Genomic DNA, 21,149 nt, shown 5'->3' with positions numbered 1-21,149 from the left:
TGGTTTAAAGTACTAACAACCTGGCACAGTGCTTAAAGGAGACATACCCATATTCTTGCTGTCACAGAATCTGCTAAACGAGTGGCTAAAAGTTAGAGCTGAGGAGGCTGAGGAGTTAAACCACTAGTCTAGTACGTCCTCTCTGTGACCTGTTAATGCTTTCTGATACAAATAATGCAGAGCAGCTAGAGGCCTTCAAGGGTCTTTATTACATTGCTAATCTTGCTGTTGCTTTTATAGCTCCCATGCAACTGCGGTAATATATAAATTGGCTGTAATACAATGTTTCCATTACCTTTTAACCTGCTATGCGTTAAACATATTCTGAAAGAGAAGGCAGAATGAATAGGGCTGTGATTGAACTCTTCATTTTCACAGTCTTTGTTAAGAAGTTCTGCAGGAAAAGAAGAGAGGGAAATCCAGCTTAATATATTTTGCTGTTAAGTAATTTCCTGCACACTTTGACTTGGTGAATGAAAGGGGATGAAATTAGGGTTTAAAACTTCACTTAGGCATTAATTACAGTAACTTTTTCACGTGCTCCCTGGAAAATATATTTTGGCACTGCAGAAAGGAACAAAAAGTTGGACCATAAATATTATAGATCATATATAAGTATAGTCCCAATGAGTTCATTGATAATTTACCCACATAAATAGTTTGTGAATTTCCCCCTTGAATGTTTTTTCTATTTTAAATGAATTATGGGAAGGTGTATCCAACAGGAATACTGTTAGGGTAAAGCGAACTCTTAACAATGTTTGGGCAAGTCCAGGAAGGGTTTCAAAGTCCATTATATAACTGGGGGGGGGGGTCTGGAAATGTAATTTCTAATGCAATGACTCTTCCATATTGATGAATTTTATGTATTCTATCCTTTTTGTAGCTCATAATTTAAACAATCATAAAATTATCCCCAAATAGTGTGTTTTTCATACATATCTTTATATTGTATCTTTCCTCAGGTTAGGATTGTATCGTGAAGCAGAAACACAATTTAAATCGGCTCTCAAACAGCAGGATATGGTAGATACAATACTGTACTTGGCAAAAGTAAGTTGGTATTTACCATTTAAGATTCATCCTTTCAGGTTAATGGTGTGGAACTATAGGCTCAAATGTGACAGTGGAAACATTTGTATAGTGTTTTTCATTCACTGATAAAGAACACTCAGTTACTTTGAAATACAGCCATTTTTTATTATCCTTTTAAAAATCTTATATTTAATAAATTTTAATGACACTCCAGACTTTCAACATGTTATCATAGTTGTAGTATTTGCAGTAGTCTTTTTTTTCTTTTTTTTCTTTGCTGTAACAAGAACAACCTTGCAATTATTTCTTGTATCCTCAGTTCGGTAAAGAAATAATTTCGTAAAATGACAAGAATACACTTTCAAAAATCCTGATTAGAAGTGGGTCGGGGGGCAAGTTCAACTTGTCCTAGACTCAGCACGTGGTTATACAGTCCTTCCAAGTTATGTGAGTACTTGGGGGAGTAATGTATGTACAGATGACTGTGAAGTTTTTCCCGCAGCCACTTGCCCCCATTAAACAGACACGGCTTTTCTAAATGGACATGAGTTTTCCTTTCCAGCTGTGTGAGTGGCTGCAGTTGACGCTTCAAAGACTGCTCTGGCTGTATGTATGGCGCTCCCCCTGTATAACTGCAAGGTACTGTCCAAGGTGCTGATATTGATGAGCCTGTCCTCGTTTTTTTAAGAAAGGTCAGATTTGAAAGCAGCTGTTTCCCAAAATGTTTCATGCTGAGCTGTTCTTTAAAAGCAATCCAAGACCAGGTTGAAGGGGTGGGGGAAAAACCTAATAGATTGCCCTGTAGTCTCCTCATATATGTAAATCTGTCACTGAAACAGTTTACACAGATGTGATGTTAATAGAAGAAATGAGTTCAGATGTCGTGTGTTAACAAAGTGAAAATAACTATGACAGCCACAAGGTCGAAATTTCCGTAGAGTTTAATGCAGACATGGCTGAGACAAGTCCTTTGAGATTTGCTGCACCGATTATAAACAGAAATTCACAGCGAATGCTTTGAAGGATGCTTTAGAGACAGCTTTAGCAATGACCTCAAGAAATGAGAATTGCCAGCAAAAGGCTGTTGCAGTCAAATTGCTTAAAACAACTCCTTTCTTAGTAATGTCTCTTTTGATGTAGCCAGAGCTTCACATATCCCCACCACCACCAAAGCTAACCAGTCTCATTTATTACTTTTACCCAAGAAGCAATTACTTTTGCCTGACAATATAGGAGACATTAAGAAGTAGTTAGCAAAGTTACTGCACTGATCCCGATGTTCTTATTTTTATGGCTCTTCATTAAGCCGATTTGTCAACCTTTCCCATAGTATGCTTGTCACATAGTTCTTGTTGGAGGTGTTGTTAACCCTGAGCTGGTTGTATTTTTTCAAGGAGGACAGTTGTGGTCTTTTTCCCCCCAGTCAAAATGCCACAATTTATGTATTGGAAGTGTTTGCTGTTGTAGCCATAGCAATAATCTGTTTTGTTACCTTTAAAGTGGGTACAGTTTGTGCGATGCCGTATTGCCTATTATGTGTAATGAGAACACCAGTGACAGCTGGCTTTCTGTTGTTTGGTATGGCTGTGTCAGCATTACATTATTCATTATGTCATTTCATGGGTATGACTTGATCTCAATGGGTTTGATGAAATATACCAATGCTGTGCAAGCAAGCACAGTGAAACTGAAGGAACGGATTGTTTATTGTGTGCCTGTGTGCCTCCGTGGTTGGCTAAGAAAATGTCAGAGGGGGCCAGTTTGGCTGTATGTGGGAGATCCAGTATTACCTCATTCTTGTTGGACATTACAGAGGCTGGAATCCTATTGAAAAATTCTGCTCACACTCGATTGCAGAGTGTGCTTCCTCTTTCTGCTGAATCTTCTGTTTGCACACAAGCAATGGCTTTCAGTGGGCCCTTGTGTTTTAGAAGAAGGGGCTGTGGCTCAGGGGTAGAGCATCTGCTAGATATGCAGAAGGTCCCAGGTCAACCCCCAGCATCTCCAGTTAAAGGAACTAGGTAAGTAGATGATGTGAAAGACCAACTACATGAGACTCTGGAGAGCCGCTGCCGGTCTGAGTAGACAACACTGACTTCGATGGACCAAGGGTCTGATTTAGTATAAGGCAGATTCATGTGTTCAAGAAGAGGAAGCATGCACTGCAGCAGAAAAGTGCACATAGGACTAGTTCATGAGATCCAAGCCGTAGTCTGCATCTATGGCATTTGGTTGGCACTGAATCTAAGGGTGGAAGTATGTAAGAAACACTGCGCAGTACAGCCACTCAGAATGCCACCTGCGTGTTATGTTCTTCCCTTCTGTAGCATTCAGTGCAACTTGCCATAGAGTATTATGGTGTACATTTCCCTCCCTCCACAACAGTGGCTAATGGGGATAGGAAAGTTCTCTGCATTAGGGCACAAAGACGCAAGGTGGCCTGCCCTAAACATTATGAAAAGGGCAACTCAGTTTTTTTTTTTGAAAGCCCTAATAGATTGTCAGTCCAACCTGAGAACATAGCTATGTCTCATTTACGTACAGCTCAATATGATCATGGAAGTCTGGAGAGGTAGTAGTGAAACCTAATGGCACTTGCTGCGCAGGCTCAGCATGGTTTTCTGCCTTTGCGTATTATTCTTACAACCGGTTTTGTATGTAGACTCATGCGGCACTTAGGTTACGATTGTCAGTTACGGAACCTTTGTGTAGATCTTGTATAGTGACACAGGCCCATCTGCCGTTTGTTTGCTCAGGTGTATTCCCGCTTGGATCAGCCATTGACAGCTTTAAATGTTTTCAAGCAAGGATTAGATCGGTTTCCCGGAGAAGTCTCCCTCCTTTGTGGTATGGCCAGGATCTACGAGGTACGCAAGCCCAGCTACCAGCTTACAGAAAGGATCAGCACGCCCATTGTTGCCCTCAAAAATTCACTGGATAGATTTCCAGCATTTTCAAATGTTAATCGGATAATGCTACAGAAAAAATTAAAATCAAGCCCAGATGACTTTGTTATGATGGAGCGGCATTTCCTAGTTTGAAGGCAAAACTGCATCCAGTGAAGGGAGGCAGGACTAGCTGAGAGCTTGTGATCCTAGGTCTTCCTTATGTAGTTCTTGCTTTTTCCGTTTGAAAGCAACAAATGTTTTTTGTGGCATAGTGCCTATCAGCAGGATTAACCAGCATTAGTCTTTTCAGATCAGTGCTTCATCAGCAAAGGGAGTAATTGGGAATTCATTAAGTCAGTAAGAATTACTGAATAGGCTAAATACCCCAGAGATTAAATAACAGTTCATTTTCAGCAGAGAAAGAAGGTTAGTATTTATTGAAGTCATTGTATAGATCTCTTTTCCATATGCTCAGAGAAGGTTATGAAGGATAGACATGACAATCCAAGACACGCAAAGAATAAATTACAACTTTAAAAACAGCACAGCTCAACTGACGACAACAAAAATAATCTACACTGTATACTAACAAGAGTGGTTGCAAGTCAGGTCAGATGAGTTGGATCCAGACTAAATTTTCCCAGTGGTAGAATGGAATTTCCCTGTCTCCCCCTCTCCTTCTACAGCCCACTGATCTTCACAAAATACCGCTTCTGGGGGACTGGGGACCCAGAAGTATGTCATGACGGAAGTCTGCAGCGCAAAGGGGGAACTGATTGAAAATGCCAATTTAGTCTGGATCCGACCCAAGCTCACATAGGGCTTCCTGAAAGTAAACAAGGAGCCCAGACTTCCTGGCCTTGTGTTTGTGTGAGAGGGTTGGGGCGGGGGGTAGATCATTCCATAATAAAAGATGGTAGACGGGTATAATGCGAAGCATCTGTTTTAAGCTTAAGGCTTTTTAATGCTCTTCCAGTGATTTCAGTGTATTTTCCTAATGGCAACAGTCTATTTTAAATGGTGCCCAAGGTGTTTTCTGCAAGCTTGTTCACACTTAAATGGCTGTAGTTTATTGACTTTGTCTTGCTATTTATAGACTGCCACAGGATAAACAGTACTATATAATAGTATCCATTTCCTGCAGCTTGAAAACATGCTAATTTCTGGTTGTTCACCCCATCATTTCTGTTCGTAACAGTCCAAATCTGATTTAAAAGGCCCCATTTCCCAAAGTGGAAGACAGGTCTCACTTTAGCAGAACAAATGTTCATTAGAAGCACAGGCTCCTTCCCCAGTCTTCCCAGCCCAAACTTCTCTAGTGGAAAGGTCTTGCAGTAGGAAAGGTATGGTTAGATCAATAGGGTTATTTAGAACATCTGCAATATAGCACAATGGGTAGCCGTACTAGTCTGTAGAAAAGAGCAAGAATCCAATAGCACCTTAAAGACTAACAAAATATCTGACAGGGTAAGAGCTTTCGTGAGTAACAGCTCACTTCTTCAGAAAGCTCCTACCCTGCCAGAAATTTTGTTAGTCTTTAAGGTGCTACTAGACTCTTGCTCTTTTCCACTGAATATACTAGAACATTGCAAATCGCCTTTTGAAGCCATATTCCAGTCACCAAAATAATCTTTTTTTATGTTTACATGTTGCTACAAATAAACAAATTAAAGTATCTTTAAAGGTGAAATCCAGATATGCTTACTATCCTATAATTAAAATTTATATGTGGAACATTTTTTGAAGTGGGAAATACTTACACTTGTGTGTATGCACATCATTTGAAATACATTTGTTCTTCAACAATAAAATAATAGGGGGAGGGATTTATAAGATTATATGTAAGCCAGTTACACTAGACACTGTTTAATTAAACCAGAGGATTGAATTTAACTTAATTGTCTCTTTTCTAGCAATTCATTTGTATACCTTGCAGGTCCTCTGCTTCTTGTTGGTCTCATAGTTTACCTATAGTTATCAGGTACAATAAAAACTGCGGACACATTTTTAAATTTAATTTTTCCACCTTTCTGTAGGAAATGAACAACATTTCTGCAGCTGCGGAATACTATAAAGAAGTCTTAAAACAAGACAACACACATGTGGAAGCCATTGCATGCATTGGAAGCAATCATTTCTATTCAGACCAATTTGAGATAGCATTGCGGTTTTATAGGTGAGGAAGTCTCTGCATGTGCAGAAATTATGTGAGATAGTAAAATGCTTGCATAAAAAGGGAAATTGAAGCAAATATTAAACTGAACTGACTGAATGGGACTTAGCAGAAATCCTAGGATCGTAGACCTGGGGGGAGCCAGCCCTAGCTGTGCTTAGAGCCTCCCTGATAAGCGTCCGTACAACCTTTTCTTTAAAACCTACTAGGGATGAGATTTCACAGCTTCCTGTAGTCTCTTGTTCTGATATGTGACCACATGAAGCTGCCTTATACTGAATCAGACCCTCGGTCCATCAAAATCAGTATTGTCTACTCAGACTGGCAGCGGCTCTCCAGGGTCTCAGGCAGAGGTCTTTCACATCACCTCCTTGCCTAGTCCCTTTAACTGGAGATGCCAGGAATTGAACTTGGGACCTTCTGCATGCCAAGCAGATACTCTACCTCTGAGCCACAGCCCCTCCCCTCCAATGTGATAAGAGTCCACATCTCGTCCCCAAGCCAGCTTCGCTCCAGCTCCCAGGAGAGCTGTGCAGACACAGGAAAGGGAGTGGATTATGGATTCTTCCCATGTGGCCACGTTTTTCTAAGGCTTCCCATTAGCATCGTGAGGTTCCATGCCACAGCGACTCCCATGCTTCTAAAGCTTCTCTTGAGTGCCCGTTTCAATATGAAGTGAGATGCTTGTGTAATTTGGATAGTTTCACGCTACCATGCTGCAAAGTTACAAATAAACGCACCCATTTCTCTTGAACTAGGCGGCTTCTGCAGATGGGTGTTTATAATTGCCAGCTGTTTAACAACCTGGGCCTCTGCTGCTTCTACGCCCAGCAGTATGACATGATTCTCAGCTCCTTCGAACGTGCACTCTCTCTGGCTGAAAACGAAGAGGAGGTGGCCGATGTTTGGTACAACCTGGGACATGTCGCTGTGGTAAGAGCAAGATTACATCACCATAACAGTTGTGCAGAAAAGCTGAAACATTAATGCAAGCCTAGGGAATTTTTCAGAAGCCTTTAAAGTCCTAGATAGTTAATAGTATTGGACCCCCTTGGGGAATTGCTGTGGAAAGCAGTTTGTGGATGAAATCACTAGCACCCATTCTGAAACAGATACTACTTCATTAGCAAGACATCCCCATAGCAGTGACTACCTTTCCCGCAACTGAATGTCATTTGTTGCTGCTTGAGAACACCAACAGTGGGCTTAGAGAGATGTGAGCTGCAGTTTTTATGCTCGATCCTTACCTATCATGGCCTGTAACATCTTGCCAAGAGAGAATTGATTGGGTTCGGGTGGGGTTGTACTTTGTCCTGAAGGATCAGGCACACCTTTCCTCCCTGCTGGGGACACAAAGTGGCTTGCAAAGAAACACAAAAATATAATATAAACAACAGCAAATACAACCAACTCCTGGGCTGGTCATGGGTCCCCTGGACAGCTCACTCTGGCCGCGGCACTTTCATACATGCTGAATAATGCACTTTCAGTCCACTTTCAATCCACTTTAACAATCATTTGCAGGTGGATTTTGCCATTTCACGCAGTAAAATCCATCTGCAAAGTGCATTGAAAGTGCATTATTCAGCATGTTTAAAAGTGCCCCTTGGGGTCACAGACTTTGAACCATAGATTCAAAGAGCCCTTTGGCTCTTGCCCCAAAGGTTTGCACCTGTTTGTGCCCAGGCTTGAATACCGGTTTTCCCCTCTGATATTTCTAAGGGGTGTCAGGTCACAGGTTCCCTAAACACAGCCTGTTACCTCACCTTTTCTTCCTCCTTTGTGATGATCTCTCCTGCCTGGGTAGGCGTGGCAGTTGAAGAGATGGAGGAGCAGGCCACGAAACCAACTTGCAATTCATTATATTCTAGCAAAATTCATGTTATGTTGGGGAATGAAGGTATGTGTGGGGAGAGGAGTGTTGTATTTGCAGGGGCTCTTTGGGGGTTTAGTGAGCATTGTGCATGAGAGTACATAGCATCCTCCCCCATCCCTCCAGAGAGCCAGCGTGGTGTAGTGGTTAAGAGCAGTGCACTCTAATGTGGAGAACCGGGTTTAATTCCCTCTTCACCACATGAACAGGGACTCTAATCTGGAGGACCGGTTTCAATTCCCAACTCCTCCACCTTGGGCTAGTCACAGTTCTCTCAGAACTCCCTCAGCCTCACCCACCTCACAAGGTGCCTGTTGTGGGGAAAGGAAGGGATCGTGATTGTAAACTGCTTTGAGACTCCTTACAGTAGAGAAAAGCAGAGTATAAAAGCCAACTCTTCTTCTTTCTCCTCCTCTATATCCTCCTCCTCCTCCTTCTTCACCACTTTCTGACAATGAGCCACCCATTAGCACTGCCAGAGAGCAAGTGTCTCCATCAAGAGTAGCACTTTCCTGTTCTCTGTCATAATCAAGGACAAGTATTTTTTTTTCTGAAGGGTATCCCTTCACTTATGGAAGAAAGTCAAGTGATGCACTTGAGGACATCACTGTTGGAAAGGGGGTAAATTCTCTTTCCTGCCAATGATGTCACCAGCCATTAAGAACCGGACCTGCTTCTATCCACAGTTCTGTTTCTTGGTCACACTCAAGTGTGACAGTATGTTGGTAGAACAACAGAGTATTGGTGGCTGGCTTTATATCAGCTTTGTCATAATTTTTGTTTTGCTTTTCCTCCTCAGGGGATAGGGGATACGAGCTTGGCTTTCCAGTGTTTCAAGCTGGCCTTGGCAAACAACAATGACCATGCAGAAGCTTACAACAACTTGGCTGTGCTGGAAATGCAAAAAGGCCGCATAGAGCAGGTTGGTGTTAAATTAGGAAGGGAAGCAGGAGCACCTGTAGCTTATGTGTTTGTTTCAGGGGACTTTTTGGTTAACGTGAGAGAGGAGGCTAGCTAGGAGAGCTGGCAGAGTTTCAAAGTGCGACACACTGATTTTAGGCACCTAGATTTCCTGCTCAATACCATATATGAGATGCTCAAACTACCATCTCAACTAACCCCCAGAGCCTGATTAGCATCATTGTAGCATATATTGTTTTAAGAATTTTGAAGAGTCAGGGACAAAAAACCTAAATTTGTAGATCGAAGTCCACATAAAATAAAGCAATCACATTAGAATATACTGGTTGGGAGAAAGGAAAAGTAGAAATGGTATGGGATCTGTTGCACAAAATAATGAAGAGACATACTGTGTTGGAATGAGATGCTCTTTATTTATTGTGTAGCTGGCTACCAGGACTTGGGGACTCCTGTTGGTATATAAATATGAGCCCTGTGGCACGGCATGGTAAGCTGCAGTACTGCAGTCCAAGCTCTACTCACGACCTGAGTTCGATCCCAACAGAAGTTGGTTTCAGGTAGCCGGCTCAAGGTTGACTCAGCCTTCCATCCTTCTGTGGTCGGTAAAATGAGTACCCAGCTTGCTTGGGGTAAAGTGTAGATGACTGGAGAAGGCAATGACAAACCACCCCATAAAAAGTCTGCCTAGTAAACATCATGATTGATGTCACCCCATGGGTCAGGAATGACCTGGTGCTTGCACAGGGGACTACCTTTACCTTTAGCTGGCTACCAGGACTTGGGGACTCTGGTTGGAAAATAAATACTTGGACCTGAATAGGCATTTCAGATTTTGTACTGGACGTCTAAATACTCCTAGTGATCAACTTTTAGGCTTGGTTCAGGTTTAAGCTGAACCCATGGTTTATTTTAACTATTGTTGATTTGTGAAACCAAGACTCAGTTCTCAAGCAGTCACTCCAATCTTGGTTTGCCTCAGCACGAGCTGGTTTCATTGCCTTCTCTCTGTGGCCTGGGTGGGTGACACCAGAGAACAAGCCAAGATTAAGCTAGGATGTCTACATTCAGATATCACACGAAACCATAGTTAAGACTAATTATGGTTAATAAACCAACTTCCGATCCTGGCTTGATGAACCCTAACTAACCATAGTTAATAGAGTGGCTTGCATTCAGACAACCACACTAGCCGTAGTTAGTTTAAATGAACCATGTTTCCATGTGATGTCTGCACTGAGCCTTAGAGAAACAGATAGGCAAAAAGCAAGCAAGGTATTTTCAGTAAAAATCACAGCAAGACCAAGATCTAAGAAAATCTGTTTTGAATTCTTAGGTATTCTGGCCACATTTTTAAGGAGAGAGCATTGTGCAAGGCTTAAAATTTTTTCTTAGGGGTAGCAGTTTTAAATGTTTCAGTCATCTCTGCCAAACCAAACAAAGAACTGAAATCTCTGCAGTTGCTCTGATTGCACTCACATTTCTAAAAATGCCAGCTTCTGCCTTATAGCTTGGTTTGCAGCGAACAAGATTTAATGAGGATTTTGAAATGGATAGTGAAAGTGCTTTGGTGGATTTAGAGTTTCAGCTGATGAACTACAGTATAGCATAAATCCTTATTTAAATCTCTGTTTCTAAGCAGCAACTTGCTTTCAGGGCTACCATAATAAATATTCCAGCAATTACTATGGCAACATTCAAATGCACTCCTGCATCGCTCTCTACCGTGACAGATGATGATCAGCTTTCATTACAGAGTTGTATTCAGTTGGCGTGTACTTAGGCTTCATTTGGAGCTTAATGTATGTTATCTATAACAACAGCGAGAGCAGAAGTGACTTGTTGAAAAAAATGATTATTACTTCCATACAAGCCTCCTTTTTCAATTATATATAATTTCTATTATGGTGACTGCGGGGCCCGCCTGCATCTTTTTGCCTTTTGAGGTTTAGCGTGGCAGCCGTCAGAAGGAAACTTTCGGTATTTAAAGCTCATTTATACCATTGATCCATCTAACTCCGCCTCGTCGGCTGTGACGTGCAGCAGTTTTTCAAGGACTCTGGGAAGAAAGGTCTTTGCCAAAGCAGGGGGAAAATACCTTTGTCAACACACATACTTCATCAGGTGATTTCAGTGACTGAGTCTGGGGCTTTCTGCATGCCGTAGACCCAGATGTTCATGCAGCCTGAATGCCTGTTCTCATCTCAGACATTCTTCCTTGCTGCTGCCGCCGCCACTACTGCAAGATGCTGCAGATGGTCAGATTATAATCCTGGAGCAGCAGTTTGCCTCAGATTTTGCAGTCCCTAAATTCCATCTCACGCTCCCGTCTGAGAATGTTGCCTTGTCTGCGTTATTAGAAGGCCAGACTTGGTTGGCTGCAGCTTGCCACCAAGCTGCTGTTACCAGCCTAACACCTTTTTATGAAGTAGTCTTTCACAATGTGCAATAAGGCCAAATCTTCAAACCATGGGTGCCAGAAGCGCTCCATTGATTCCCCCCAATTCTTAAAAAGTCATTCTTTGATCCATCTTCCCACTTCATCTGCCACCCAGTTCCCTTTCTATCTTTTGCCTCCAAATTCCAGAAGCATGCTTCTTATTCCCATTTCATCTTTCTCTCTTTCATCTCTTCTCTTGGTCTCCTATAATCTGGCATCTGCCTTTATCAATTCTCTGAAACTCCCTCACCAAAATCACTGACAGCTCCTAACTGCCAAAGTCAAAGGTATCTGCCTGACTTCATCAACCTGTTGCTTTTCCCTCCCAAGATGTTAGGCTGGTCACTCTTTCCTGATTTGATTCTATTCACACCCTGCCTCTATTTTCAGCTGTTTTCCTGCCGGGTAACCATTCATTCACTGTTTCCACAGAGGGCAGCAGATCTTCTACTTCTGTCAGTTGGGGTCTTCTTGGAATAGGTCTTATTCCTCTGGCACCAAGTATCTATCTTTGAGTGATCTTGTCAACTTGTATGTTTTTCAGCACCTCCTATAACTGAAGGCCCCCATCTCTACCTTTCTACCCTTGAACTTCCTCCCTGCATGCAGTCCTGCATCTCCAGTTGCCTCTTAGATATCTCCACTTAGATCGTAATCTCAACATGCCCAAGACTGAACTTCTGATTTTCCCCCCTCCTGAGGCTTCTTCTCTTTATACTCTGTCCCTTCTCTGAACATCACCACCTATCTTGTAGCCCAAATCCTTGACTCTGAATTTGATTTCTTCCTGTATTTAGTCCATCCCTAGATTGTGACACCTTTCCCTTTCCAAAACTGTGAAGATGCAGTTTTTCCTCTCTGCTTGCTCATTGTTAAATTCTAGCTCATATTGTGATCATCTAATCTTGGCTGTTGTAACCTTTCTCCTCTTCTATGGGGATGCACTTTGCCCTTCTCTTTTCAGCACTTTGACCCCAAAATCATTCAGCCCTCTTGTTCCAATCTTGTGATCCGATTCCTTAAATCCCTGTCTGTCTGCTCCTGGATGTAGCTCTAACTCCTCAGCCTTACTTTTAAAGCCCTTTCGTGCCTTGTTCTCCCTTCACTCACATATCCTGATATATCCATAAAACACCTTCACCCCTCCTTGTCAACCTTCAGCAGGCCTAAAATCTCCTACTTGCTGAAATGCCTGTGCTCCTTATGCCTCCCGGAACACCAGAGTGATGCAACCTCTTTTGGCTCAGGGAGGGGCCATGGATCAATGGCTGAGCATGCAGAGAATTCCTGGTTCAATCCTTGGCATTTCCAGTGAAAGGATCTGATAATAGGTGATGTGAAAGACCTCAACCTAAGTTCCTGGAGAGCTGCTGCCAGTCAGAGTAGACAATACTGACCTTGATAGTCCAGTGGTCTGACTCTATGTAAAGCAGCTTCATGTGTACATAGAATTAAAAAGTTGGAAGGGGCATAAAGATCATCCAGTCCATCCCCTGCAGGATGACCTTAAGTATCCCTGACAAATTAATGTCCAATCTCTGCTGAATACATCCAAGGAGGGAGAACCCACAACATCCCTAGGCAACCAGTTCTAACACTGAACTGTCCTTATTTGTTAAAAGGTTTTTCCTAATATCAAACCAGTAACCTCCCCACATGTAATTTAAACACATTATTATGTGTCCTATTTTCCACTGCCAACTGAAATAGGACCCTACCATCCTTGAAATGACAGCCCTTCAAAAAATTAAAGGATAATCATATCCCTCCCAAGCTGCTCCACTCCAAGCTAAACATCTCCACTTTCTGCAGCCTTTCTTCATAAGGTTTAGTGTCCAAACCCGTAAGTGAACAGGTGTTCACTTCCTTCCAAAAAGCTTTTGACAAAGTCCCCCACCAAAGACTGCTAAGCAAACTTCATAGTCACGGGATAAGAGGACAAGTCCTCTTATGGATTGAGAGCTGGCTGAAAAATAGGAAGCAGAGAGTAGGAATCAATGGTCAGTTCTCACAATGGCGGGATGTGAGCAGTGGGGTGCCTCAGGGATCTGTGTTGGGACCAGTGCTTTTCAACCTGTTCATCAATGACCTGAAGTTGGGGTTAAACAGTGAAGTAGCCAAGTTTGCAGATGACACCAAATTATTTAGGGTGGTTAAAACAAAATCAGACTGTTAAGAGCTCCAGAAAGATCTCTGCATACTGGAAGAATGGGCATTAAAATGACAATTGAGATTCAATGTGAGTAAGTGTAAAGTGATGCATATTGGGACAAAAAAATCCCAACTTCACATATACACTGGCAGCGACAGACCAAGAAAGGGATCTTGGGGTGGTAGTGGATAGCTCAATGAAGATGTCAACCCAGTGTGCGGCTACTGTAAAAAAAGGCAAATTCCATGCTGGCTATAATTAGACGAGGAATAGAGAATAAAACTGCTGGTATCATACTGCCCTTGTACAAATCTATGGTGAGACCACACTTGGAATACTGTGTACAGTTCTGGTCACCACACCTAAAAAAGGATACAGAGCTTGAGAAGGTGCAGAAAAGAGCAACCAAAATGATTAGGGGACTAGAGCAACTGTCCTATGGGGAGCGGTTAAGATGCTTAGGGCTGTTTAGCTTGGAAAGAAGGCGGCTGAGGGGAGACATGATAGAGGTCTATAAAATTATGTATGGTTTGGAGAGAGTAGACAGGGAGACGCTTTTCTCCTTCTCCCATAATACTAGAACACGGGGTCATCTGCTAAAGCTGGAGGGTGAGAGATTCAAAACAGATAAAAGGAAGTATTTTTTCACACAACGCTTAGTTAAATTGTGGAACTCCCTGCCCCAGGATGTGATGGCTGTCAGATTGGAGGGCTTTAAGAGGGGAGTGGACATATTCATGGAGGAGAGGGGTATTCATGGCTGTTAGTTAGAATGTATATTAGTCATGCTGCATACCTATTCTCTCTAGTATCAGAGGAGCATGCCTATTATTTTGGGTGCGGTGGAACACAGGAAGGATGGTGCTGCTGCACTCGTCTTGTTAGTGGCTTCCTAGAGTCACCTGGTTGGCCACTGTGTGAACAGACCGCTGGACTTGATGGGCCTTGGTCTGATCCAGCAGGGCCTTTCTTATGTTCTTATGTTAATAGTTTTTCAAAACCCACCTTTTCCTTTAAGCCTTTGGCACAACCTTTAAACCCTTGCCTACTGAAACTAAGCACAAGAATGTATTACTGGAACGAACACATGTGTTTCCCCTGTTCATTTTCACACACACCCTCACCTCCATTACATCCAGTTTTAGGTTATACATACCTTGGGGCAGAGACCTGTCTTCATGTACTCAGTAGCAGGCAATGCACATTGAGGGTGCTGCATACATAACAACAATGTGCCTTTGTGCCAAGGGAAATGAGAAAAAAATGCTTGCTTTTCTACAGAGCCTCTTATTTTTAATGATGATTTTTTTAAAAAAATATTTCTTCTGGCTTCTCTAGAACAGAACTGCAATGGTCTTTACTCTAGTTCTTAGACTGTGCAAATGAGTGTTAAGTGAAATGGGTTTAAGGCTGCAAATATGTCCAGCTTGTCATTTTTCTCTGACAATCCTTTTTTTTTGTGGGGGGGGTGAGCCTCTGGGGAACACTGAGATAAGAATTCTGCTCTACAAGCTCTTCAAAAGATAGAACACTTAGAATCATAGATTTGGAAGGGACCACCAGGGTCACCTAGTCCAACCCCCTGCACAATGCAGGAAATTGTCAATTCTAATCCCTTGCCATCCTGCAGGAACAGATCTGGGAGCAGAAAAGGATGGGGTGGGTTGGCAGCATGAAAGCAGAGGCATTTCCCCTCTCATGTTTTCCATCTCAGGATCTTGGAATGTTAAAAGTGGCTCCTCAGTTTCGGATTGTGTTGCACTGTGCGTGGGTCAGGGTGTACGTTGTGCTATACCTTGAATAGTCTCAGCCACGGGTTTGGAAACTAGTCTTTGTATTTTGTTACAGATTCTGTTAAAAAGCCGTGAATGTACAAAAATAGGTGGTATACAGGAATAATATAGACCTATATGGGCTTTCTTTAGCATGTTACAAGGCAGTGGGAGATCAATTACAGAAATGGGGGTTGGGCTAAAGCCACACTACAGGGAGAGATGTAGGTAATCTTAACCCGCTGCCTCCAAAAAACAAACTAACCAATAAAAATGCATGTATGCATATAGACACACACTCATGCTGTGCAGACTCAAACTCATGATTAGCTGGACAGCTGCCTCTCAGCAGAAAGCACAACAGGGCAATTGAACTGCAGCACTGAACTACTGAAGGTCAAGGTAGGTGAGCAGTGACTGATCCAGCCCTGGAGCTCAGCAGGCTTGCGCAATATGATATGTGTATGGGGTGTGTGTGTTTTTTCTCAGCTAGTGATCCCACTAGTGATCTCTCAAGGGGAGGGGCGATGGCTCAATGGTAGAGCATTTGCTTGGCATGCAGAAGGTCCCAGGTTCAATCCCCGGCATCTCCAGTTAAAGGGACTAGTGAAGTAGGTGAGACCCTGGAGAGCCACTGATGGTCTGAGTAGACAATACTGACTTTGGTGAACCAAGGGTCTGATTCAGTATAAGACAGCTTCATGTGTTCATGTGACCCCCAGCTTTTAGACAGTGTGCTCGATCTCATAAAGAACTTAGACAAAGGGCCTTTTATTTTACCTTGAGGGAAAAGGAGGACCAGATGCATTTAGTACATAATACAACCAGATGCAGAATTCACTCTTGCCCTGCTGGTTTTCAGAGCAGTCCTGTTTTTTTCAGCCATGGTACGTTGCTAAATCTGCCACTAACCGTAGGCTGGTCCAGGAATTCAAAGCTGCCAAATGTTGAATGCATGTCCAGGGGAGCAGTATTATGCCCACTGCCACTGCTATGACACATCTGTACTTCAGTATCCACAGGGAGCCCCTGCTCTCATACACTTTCATGTGCCATTAGACTCCTCAAAACAATGCTGGATAGGGTCAGCAGGTGTGACCCTGCTCCTCCTCTATGTATGTACAGCACGTTTTGAGGGCTCGAACAGGCTCTGTGATTCTTGCTGCCGCAGAGACATAGAATGTAGGAGTGTTTAGTCTCTTGCCTTATACAAATGCACAAGCCAAGTGTTGTTATGTTGTTTGTTATTTAGGCAAGAGTGTTTCTGCAGACTGCGTCGTCATTAGCACCTCATATCTACGAGCCACACTTCAATATCGCTGTGCTGTCTGATAAGGTAATGCTGTTCCTAATTTTGTTGTTGTTGTGTGTTGAATCCCACAGCATTTATAAAGCCTATTTGTTTGTTTATTTGTTTGTATATATGTTTATATCCAGCCTTTCCTTTTTGGCTCAAGGCAGCGTAATGAGCATCACGATTTCTCGCTGCATTATCAAGGAAATTTCCATATGAATGACTGTGCGCTAAAACATGGTCTTAGGAACTGCAGCCTTTATCTGCAGTTGGTCCGACAAGCGGGTTCCAGAAGTGATTTTCTTTGAATTGCAGTGTCTGTTTCGTTACCTGTTTAAAAGTCGATCGTGGAATATTCGTGTCCTGGATACAGTCTACCCTGACACATGCACCGTTAAGTCCTACTGATCACAGTATACAACTGAACAATTTGGAAAACTCTCTTGTTAAAGTCTTGTTGAAATAAATGTCCACAGAACAAGTAATCTGCTTTGCAGTTGCATAGTTTTTTTTTCAAAGCAAATCGAAGTTGCATAAACAAACCCTGTCTTTAGAAAGCCTGTAAGAGAATGATTTTACCACCGTTAAACTCTTTGAAATAGTATTGATTTCATCAGGAGAGAGACATGTTCTTAGCTTCCACATTAAAACAAATGAAAGGACAGATGGAGTATATTAGGATATATTTGTTAAAATGGGATATTAAACTGACTGGGTGGGGGACCCGCTGAAATGGGATTAAACTGACTGGTTGGGGGACCAGTTAACAGTATCTTTTTTATATATATAAATTTTTATTATATTTTCAAACATAAAGAAAAATAATACAAACAAACAAAAGTATAACAGTATAGAGAACTACATAATAAGAATGATATATATATAAAAAAATTAAAAAGACCCAAAATACATTCATTACATTCTTATTACATTTATCCTACCCATTTTATTCCCACCGCCCTCCACCAGTGTACCCTTAATCCCTCCCACCACCGTGTTGAACTTCCGGAGAAGTGTCTAAACAGTTTATTAATACATTATTTTAATAATAATTTGAATTACCAAAAATTGAATCTACAATTCGTTCACTGTATTAATAAAATTCATTTTTGCCAGCTTGTCCCAATATGTGAAGGCTTTTAACCACATAGTTTTAAATTCTTCCACAAATTCTTCCCATGTAGGGAATCTGTTAATTTAGCCATCCACATATATAACCATTATTTTTCTCTCCAGTCCTTAATTAGAGGTCTATGTACTAGCTTCCAGGATTTTGCAATAATAATCCCTGCTGGTGAAAACTATATTGACATATGACTCTATCATTCCTATTCATATTATCTCTAGGGATTCCTAATAATAAAAAACTGGATTCATATTTATTTTGGTATTAATCAAGTTGTTAGTCTCCCTTACTACTTTTCTCCAAAACTTTTTAATTTTTTTACAAACCCACCAGGCATGCATAAAAGTTCCTTTTTCCAATCCGCATTTCCAACATAAATCAGAATTTCCCACTTTAAATTTACTAACTGGTGAAATATACCATCTATAAAACATCTTATATAAATTCTCTCTTATTTCATTAGTGATTGTGAATTTAAATTCTGTTTTCCATAATCTTTCCCAAACCTCAAGATTAATATTATACCCCAAATCTCTCATCCATTTTATCATGACTGGTTTAATCCTCTCTTGCTCTAAATTTGTTTCAATTATAAATTTATACATTTGTTGGAAGTTAAGAATTATAGGCCTATTTCGGTGTTAAATAACGATTACAAATTATTTGTTGACATTTTAGCCACGAGGCTAAAAAAGGTATTAAATGATTATATACATGAAGATCAAACTGGTTTTTTACCTGGTAGAATGATCAGTCAAAATGTTAGAACGGTGATAGATTTATTAGAATACTCAGAGAATACTCCAACCCCACTGGCTATGATCTTCTTAGATGCAGAGAAAGCTTTTGATAATGTTAATTGGAAATTTATGGGAAAAAAATTAAAACATATGGGATTGGGTATTGGTTTTAAAACAGCAATTGGGAGTATATATACTCAACAAACAGCTAGACTTATGGTTAATGGAGTACTATCACCACAATTAGAAATTCAAAAGGGCACCAGACAAGGTTGCCCTCTCTCACCTTTATTGTTTATTTTAGTTTTAGAGGTTTTATTGAATAAGTTTAGACAAGATGATGATAATGTAGGTATAAGAATTGGGAGAAATCATTATAAGGTTAAAGCATATGCGGATGATTTAGTGTGTATTTTGACTAATCCTAATTGTCAAATGGAAAAATGGAATAACATTGTAGAGGTCTATGGAAAGCTTGCAGGATTTAAAATAAATAGGAGCAAAATGAAAATCTTGGTAAAGAATATGACTCTATCACAACAAGCAGACTTAACTAGTAAAACAGGGTTTACTATTGACTCTAAATTCAGGTATTTAGGAATATGGTTAACTCCAAATAATCTTAATTTATTTCGGAATAATTATGTAAAAATTTGGCAACAAATTGTTAAAGATCTCAAGCAAAGGGAGAAGATACCGTTATCATTATGGGGATGGATCTCAGTAATCAAAATGATGGTATTACCAAAGATGCTCTTTTTATTTCAGAACTTGCCGATTATAAAAGGAGTAAAGATTTTTAAAGTTTGGAAGAAGGAAATTTTGAATTTTTTATGGGGAAAAGAAAGACATAGGATAGCTTATCACAACTTAATTGAATTACCAGTTAACAGTGTCTGAAGCCTTTTCACGTCTTTCAACCCCACACACCTTTCTTGTAGGTCGGAGATCTCCAAAGAAGTTACATCGCTGCTCAGAAGTCCGAGGCAGCGTTTCCAGAACACCTGGACACGCAGCAACTCATCAAGCAACTGAAGCAGCACTTTGCCAGGCTTTGAAGCCTCCCTTGGAAAAATGTCATAAATTATTTTTCTTAAAATCTGTTAATTTATACAGATGTACAAAGGAGAGAAGTTAGTACTTTAGAATATTTTTTTAAATAGCGGAGCGTCAGCTGTGCTGGCCAGAGGGCAGGCTGAAGCTTTTTTACTCTCTCCAGCTGGGGAAATGCTGCTTCCATAGGCTAAACTAGAGAGTCATCTGCTTGGTACATCCAGTGGTACCCGGTCTTGGGGGGAGGGGCTTGTCTCTGGACATATTAGGTGAAAAAAGGGCAGGGTTTATTCTCAATCAACTTGTCTAATGGGAACATTTCCACTGGTGAAGGCGTTAGACTAAGGGTACTCAACCATCTTTGAGGGTAGCTATTTGTAAACATTAGTTTATTGATTTTTTCCCCTCAATGAAAGTTTTTTCCTGTTATTCACTGCCTGCCGATAGTGATGTGTTGCACAGTTTTGTCATTTAATGAGTTCAAAGTTGAATTGTCCAACGGTTTAACTCCATGTTGCAGCATAGGGGGTGCTTTCACACACACTGAATAATGCACTTCCAGTCCACTTTGCAACTGGAAATTTTGCTATTGTGTGAAATAGCAAAGATCCCCGTTGCAAATGATCGCTAAAGTGGACTGAAAGTGCAACATACAGCAGTTGTGAAAGCAGCGGCTGGCATGTAGCCCATAATTAGGAAGTGTAAGACACTAAAGGTGTGTCCATTTTAACGGCTTTCAGGTGGGAGATGTGTGTGCTCATCCAACCCCTAAAGTCTACACTGATGTGCACCTTTATCCCTCCGCAAGTGGGTGTGCTCCTGAGGCCAGCCCAGGCCATGCAGTGAGAACACTGATTGACATCTACAAAAAAAAGGCACCTGTTTTGTTTTGCCCGTACTTTAAGCATAAGGGCCAAGCATAGAGCGTGGAGGCTGGATCTTGATTCCACAAGAAGAAACCTAAGAGTTATGGGCTATGCAAAGAAAGGCTATTTGAGCTTTCATCAGGGCAGTCGCCTTTAAGGAAGAAAGCCAGATGTCGCAGGGAATGAGGGTAGCTCTCAATAACTCTCCTCCTTGTCTCGGCTAAGGTTAGGAACTCATAGAAGTTAGAAAGCAAACAGGCTGTGGCTTCCATTGCTCAAGTTTAAGAAGTCTGAAGACACAGACAATACTGTACTGTAGGCTGGATATTCTGGACAGCTGATGCTAAAAGTTTGCTGGATGCAATTCTTTGTTCCTTTGCAATACAAGCATTTTCTGGAATTTTTTGCTAGTATGGAGGTCATTGAAAGATCTTTTCTAACCAACTCTTAGGGTGACCATCCCATAAATTAGACTTAGTCCAACTGAACTAGACCACATGTCATGTAAATTTATGCTGTATCATTTTCCTACATTTACTTAGTGTTTCAGATTAGGAAACGGTGTTTTTGCATCAGAAATACTTCCATAGAAGGATATGGTAATTAAAAAGCCAGTAAGATGAGAAAATGGGTGGAAGAACCCTAAGATGCCGTGCAGATGGTTCTGTCTCCTTTCTAAAAATCAATAAATATTCCAGTGCAACCACTTAGACATTCCCAGAAAAAAAATTGTAGCTATAGTCGACAAAATAATGATGGAAATAAAGAATACTCCTGTTATAAGAAATAGACTACTGAAAGTGTACTTTGGTTTTAAAG

General features: G+C 41.2%; 1 protein-coding gene across 4 annotated transcripts in view; it reads left to right on the top strand.

Moving 5' to 3' along the window:
* Positions 1-19,520, top strand: part of TTC8 (tetratricopeptide repeat domain 8) — a 52,311-nt gene extending 32,791 nt beyond the window's left edge. For 3 of the 4 annotated variants that reach the window (XM_056851159.1, XM_056851156.1, XM_056851158.1), the window contains 7 exons: positions 966-1,053; positions 3,792-3,902; positions 5,960-6,099; positions 6,855-7,029; positions 8,769-8,891; positions 16,504-16,587; positions 19,353-19,520. In XM_056851159.1, coding sequence (XP_056707137.1) covers positions 966-1,053; positions 3,792-3,902; positions 5,960-6,099; positions 6,855-7,029; positions 8,769-8,891; positions 16,504-16,587; positions 19,353-19,469 — 838 coding nt within the window. In that variant the 3' untranslated portion in view covers positions 19,470-19,520. The remainder of the gene's footprint in view (positions 1-965; positions 1,054-3,791; positions 3,903-5,959; positions 6,100-6,854; positions 7,030-8,768; positions 8,892-16,503; positions 16,588-19,352) is intronic. The other variant, XM_056851157.1, reaches the window with a different exon arrangement.
* The last annotated feature ends 1,629 nt before the right edge of the window (positions 19,521-21,149 follow it).

This window comes from Euleptes europaea, chromosome 6, assembly GCF_029931775.1.
Source record: "Euleptes europaea isolate rEulEur1 chromosome 6, rEulEur1.hap1, whole genome shotgun sequence".
Taxonomy (NCBI): Eukaryota; Metazoa; Chordata; class Lepidosauria; order Squamata; family Sphaerodactylidae; genus Euleptes; species Euleptes europaea.
Note: the sequence above shows the minus strand (reverse complement) of the source record. Positions and strands in the feature narration are given on the sequence as shown.